Source organism: Lampris incognitus, chromosome 3, assembly GCF_029633865.1.
Source record: "Lampris incognitus isolate fLamInc1 chromosome 3, fLamInc1.hap2, whole genome shotgun sequence".
NCBI classification, from domain to species: domain Eukaryota; kingdom Metazoa; phylum Chordata; class Actinopteri; order Lampriformes; family Lampridae; genus Lampris; species Lampris incognitus.
In genome coordinates, this window is record NC_079213.1 from 77,726,807 (window position 1) to 77,732,806 (window position 6,000).

The 6,000-nt window shown below is 38.2% G+C and overlaps 1 protein-coding gene across 1 annotated transcript in view; it reads left to right on the forward strand.

The window, feature by feature from the left end:
- LOC130109433 (gamma-aminobutyric acid receptor subunit gamma-3) overlaps positions 1 to 1,775 on the forward strand; it is a 222,720-nt gene extending 220,945 nt beyond the window's left edge. The window contains exon 9 of the mRNA XM_056276338.1: positions 1,497 to 1,775. Within this exon, the coding sequence (XP_056132313.1) occupies positions 1,497 to 1,775 (279 nt within the window). The remainder of the gene's footprint in view (positions 1 to 1,496) is intronic.
- The last annotated feature ends 4,225 nt before the right edge of the window (positions 1,776 to 6,000 follow it).

Consider the following 6,000-nt stretch of genomic DNA (forward strand, 5'->3'; position numbering starts at 1 on the left):
GTGGCATTAGCTCGTCTACTGCTGCTCTACTAGGCCATATTGGGAGGGTCCCTAACATAAAGAGCAAATAGTTGGCCCACGTCGTACAGTTCCTGCTGACTGTGGCCGGCGACACATTGAATCGTACAGATAAAGCCAGAGCAAAAAAGCCCTGCCTCACACGGCACAAGAACAGGAAAAACTGATCAATCAGCGATAAATGCTCTGCATGGAAGCCAGACACAGAAATGTGTTCTAGGTTATGGCTGTTCCTTTGCATTTGAGTCCATTGCACCATGGACTCTGCAGTAGGCTGTAAAGCTAGGAAGAGTGCATTGAGGGTGTGGTAATCCTTAAAACCAGTGTAAAACCTGATCAGATTGGGCTCACACTGGAAGCGTTCTAGACCAAAACGCTCACTTTTCAGCTTTTTATTTTTGTCCTCCAGGAAAGCGATGCGTTTCTTTACTGCGTCAAGCTGGTCTTCCACAGAAAGGGGCTTCACGTCGTAGTCATGATCAGGTAGTCGCCCAAACCTTAATGGACACATGAGGATATGTCATACCTGTGGGAAGCAATATAAATCCACACATTTTCCTGTTATCAAGATGATGTGTCAGAACAGAGCTATCCACTATTGAAAGATTAGTGAATATATATATATATATATATATATATACACATATTATACAATGCAGTAATCTACATGTTTGAAAAAGTGTTGTACTGACAGTAACAACTCACCTATCTCCCTCATGTTCCTCTTCATGTTCCTCTTCATCTTCTTCCGCTATTAAGTCACCATTGCGACTACAAACAGGAGCAAACATTTTTCAACGTCAAACTTCTGTCTCCCTTCTAATGTTTTAGTCACAGTGAAACTGGTCACCCCAATATTATTTAACTGGCTGTACATGGTGCAACCTCTGCAGCTCAATGCATACAGTAGGCCTACATGTAAATAATTTCTGTTGCAATAATAGCAGGAGGAGTAAACATTTAGCCATATGGCATCTTAATGTGTCAGTTGAATTTAGGATGGTACACAGCAGTACATGTTGCTTCCAGCAGTGTTTTCAATGAAGTAAGAAGGGGGCGTGGCTAAATTCCCACCGCTTGTTTTTTTTTTAATCCAAGATGGCCGCAGCGTGAAATGGGCGTATAGCCGGATTCTATGACGCGGCAACGCTGTCTTCGTGAGGGGGGCGGAGTCGGCTTGTGTTCGTCACATGAATGCGTCTCTGTGCGTGTGGGAAAAAGCAGTGGTTCGGCCTGGAGTCGCCTTGTCACGAAAGTGGTGAGGCGTTTCCTTCGAGACTGCCGGCCGGAGAGATGCAGTTGGCGAACGCATGCAGTATGAGGGTGGGTTTTTGAACTGAAATAGGGATCGATTGGCTACTAGATTGGGAGAAAAAGGGGGGGGTTCAGAAATAATTTTTTTTTTAAATCTTAGCGGTCTGCTTTCCGGCAGTTCTGTGTCCACTTACCAAACTCTCTCTCTGTCTTTGTCTTTTCAGAATTACTCTGTTCTAGACATGAGACCACCTCACACGATCATCGCATTGAACAACTCCATGTACTGGCAGGAGTTTGAGGACGCTTGTGTCTATGAGTGCCTGGACGGAAAAGACTGCCAGAGCTTTTTCTGCTGCTATGAGGAGTGTAAGGGGGGAGCGTGGCGAAAAGGACGCGTTCACATAGATATCCTCGAACTGGACGCATACTCCCGTGTCTTCTTCCCCACCTCTTTCTTGCTTTTCAATGTTGTCTACTGGGTAGGGTATCTCTACCTTTAGCGCGGTGCAGGGCGCATTTGGTTTTCACTGAAAAACAGCGCAGTATAATTTATAAAAAACGAGAGACTTCTGAATGGTAACACCGAATGCACCTCTCCCGTGTAACCCAAAGCAATGACCTGGAGGTGAACACCTGTAACATATTCAAGAGGACAGCTTTTGTCTTCAGGCCTTTACCAGAGATTTATTCCTTTCTGACTACAGGTACGAGAATATGATACATCATTTACTCCCTTCATATACTGTTCACTTACAGGGAGGATGGGGTGGACCATTTGTTCTCAATGAAACCAAGACAAAGACGAGAATGTGCTTTGCACAGTAACCTCGAACTTCTCAGTCAAGAGGATGACTTACGTTGTAGGTCAATTCAAAACACTGGGACCTTGTTATCCAGCCATCAGTCAAAACCAGTTGATGAAAATCCGAGAACATTCAACCATTCACAGTGCCTTCCTCTGGAGGGGTAGCTACTATCTGCTGCAATAATCAGGGAAAATAATTTTAAAAAAGAACAGTCTGGCTTTGACTGATTGCAGCTGTTGTCATTCACAATCTTGATTTATATTTATAAACTAGCCATTTATTGTAAGAATGTCTTAAAGAATTCAGTTCTTCTCACTGCACGTTGACTTTTACTCATAAGTAATGATACATGTTAATCGTGCCATCTACTCAAGACAATGCATGCCCCCAAAACTACATCACTGAAACTGACCTCCCTAGGAACAAGGAGAAACCATAAGACATTATCACTGTAAAACAGTCATTTTTTTGCTGGCATAATTATACATTTTGTTTTTCTGATCACATTTTTTCTTTCTTTCCATTCACATAGCATGTAGAGTTTAAGAGTTTCATTTAAAGATTTCAGGAAACATGTTCAACATTTTCATCTACACAATCAAACCATTCTCATTCGCCTCTCATCAAATACAAAAGCTCAGTCAGTGGCCATACACTTCAAACTATGATGCTCGAGGTACCCCTTTATAGTCAGTTCAGCACGTGCAGAGCTGTTCAGTAGATATTAATGGTGTAGTGTTCCAGTTGAAAAGATAACCCAGCCACCAGAATAACATGTCATTTTATGTTTCTGCACACATACGTTAAAATTTAGATGTTTCTGAACCAAAAATATGTTTCATATCAACATGTCAACTTGAATCAATATTGGCAGAGCCTCCGTCAACGTCACGTGACTGCCAAGTCTGTGAAAAGAAAAAATTGCTTATATTCCTTTTATTCTTAGTGGAAAATGCAATAATCTAAGCTAGTTTCGGCATTAAAATGTATGTTGATAACATTTCTAGCGAGAAATCTGCATTTTATTTTCCTAATCTTTGTTAAGTGAATATATATGGTCTTTAGTTTGTTAGTTATTATGAAGTTTCTTTCAGGTCTCGCCAGAAATTTGTTGGAATGCAACGTTTCTTACATTGAATACAACCCCAAAACGCATTTTTACAACACTTGCTAAAATATCCTAAATAAATCAACATTTGTTTGCTTTTTTTTTCAAATAAACTAACTAGATGCATGGCACAGCTCATGGGAATTGTAGTTTTTCAAAATATTAACGTATCCCCTAGAATTTGAAGTTGCAAGTACTGAATTGAGAGTACACTGAGGGATTTAAGGGGATGGGAAACATATTTGTGAGATCGGATTTTAAATATCTAATTGTTAAATGGATGAAAATTAATTTTGACCATGTTTGGCAGTGCACCCAGCTTAAGTCAAGAGTTCTCTATGAAAGTTGGTCCCAATATCTGCAGCCTATTCTGTTGCTCAATGACAAGCCTTCCAAAAGGTACTTAGGTCAAGGTTCAGAGGTCAATATTTCAAAGCAGGAGCCATTGACAATTTCAGACTGACATAATGTTACTCTATAAGTCGAGACTGTTCCAACAATGTATTTGGTTTAGTCCTATGACCATGTCTTAATTTTAACATTTCATGGACACGGCCTTGGCACAGGCTTACTACCAGAGAGTCCTTTGGAGGCCCAACACATGAAATGAAAGATCTTTCGTTTTTTTAGTTTGTTTTTGTGGAAATAGTGACAAACATCGCTTAAGGTAATAATGTTTTACTAATTTATGTAATATGTAAGGTTATGTATTATGTAAAGGTGACTTAATTTAAAAAGAGATTTTAAAAAAAACAATAACTATCATTTCGTGTATTGGGCCTCCAAACGGCTCACTTAAACTAGGCCTGTGCCAAGGCTGACATACATAAGATTAAAGTTATTTTATTTGTTTGTTTTTGTTTGGGGGTTTTTTATGTTTATTTTTCGGTTCTTTGCTTTTTAGTTACTGCATGAATGGAATTGCCTGAATTGCTTGGGTTAGGGTTAATTCTAAAAGAACGATCTTGCATTTCATCAGGAAAATAAGCTTCAAGTAGGTCAAAATGACTAGTTTTGTTGTAATTTATCAAAAATGATTACCTTAAATGATTTTTGTGGCTGTTTTTACAAAAACAGACATGTGTTGGGCCTCCAAAGGACTCTCTGAAAGTAAGCCTGTGCCAAGACTGTCACTGAAATGTGAAAACTAAAACTTTGTCATACATCATTGGAAATGTCTTGACCTATAGAATAACATCATGTCAGTCTGAAGATTATAAATGGCTCCTGCTTTGAAATATTGACCTCTGAACCTTGACCTTAGTACATGTTGGAAGGCTTGTCATTCAGGAACAAAAGGGGCTGCAGACATGAGACCAACTGTCATAAACAGCTTGACTTCAGCGGTGTAATTATACCCATATGGGTATAGTCACCAAGTGGGGGCACTGTCAAATACACACAAAATTAATTTTCACCCATTTAACAATTAGATATTTAAAGTCTGATCACACAAATGTGTTTCCCATCCCCTTAAACCCCTTACTGTACTCTCAATTCAGTATTTACAACTTCCAAGTCTAGGAAATGCACTAATATTTTTAAAAACTACAATTCACTTGAGCCGTGTCATGCAGCTTGATGCAACAGCACCATAGTCGTGGTTCTTCTGGTTTGCAAAATGGTGTAAATAGGGTCGTAAGAAAATATATCTACATACAGAATATAACAAATATTTACTGCAGCCAAAATATAAATTACACTGCATTGGCTAGAAGCTGAAATGTTGATATGAAACATATTTTTGGTTTGTAAATGTCAAGACTTTAACATATCCAGGGTTTGCAGAAACATAAAATGCCAACATTTTATTCCGGTGACTGGGTTGTTTTTTTCAGTTGGAACACTACACCATTGATATCTATTGAATAGCCCTGCGGGTGTAAATCTGACGCTAAAGGGGTACCTCGAGCATCATCGTTTGAAATGTAAGGCTACTGGCCAAGCTACTGTATTTGACGAGTTGGGAATGAGAATGTGTTGACACAACCTACTGTGTGTGTGTGTTTGTGTGTGTGTGTGTGTATAAACAACTTTGTTTAAAGAAACACTCAACGGTAGGGAAAGTGCTCAACAAATAAGGAGCAAAATAATCCAGTGGATTGTGAGTCAAGTAAATTATTTATGAGACAGTACAAGCCTGTTTCATGACATAAGCAATCATCAGCTGTCAATAAAGCTACTAGTAGCTTTACTCACTGGATTATATATATATATATTAGTTAAGCAGTTCTATGAACACCATTGACGGTTTCGGGAAAAAAACACTATATATATTATATATATATATATATATATATTATATATATATATATATATATTTGTGCCATCTCCTGTTAAAGTACTTAACATACTTTAGAATAAATAAGTACAACAGTACAACAAATATTTTTCTTTAATTTAGGGATTATATTTCTTTAATCAGGTATGATTACGTGGCCTTTTTTTTTTTTACTCTTAAGACTTTTATTGATTTCCATCAGCATGCTACAATTACAAGTTCAACGAACGTTAACAGCACACCTGTAAATAGGCGTGCAGTCAACTGTATATGCAAAATCAGAAAGTGAGGAGCATAAAATGTTCTTATATTATTGACACAGACTCAGCAAATTGGATGCCTAAATGAAACATAGTAGAGTTATCTTATACAACTACAGGAAGAAATTTTACATTCACTGTTATCAGTAATAACAAGTTGGCTCTTGGGTCCTGTTTGCATGCAAAGACCAATTTAAGTTAAAACATCGCGAGCTAATGATTTCAATATAGCGTTATACTTAACTCTCAAATTGGAGCCTCATAAATTGA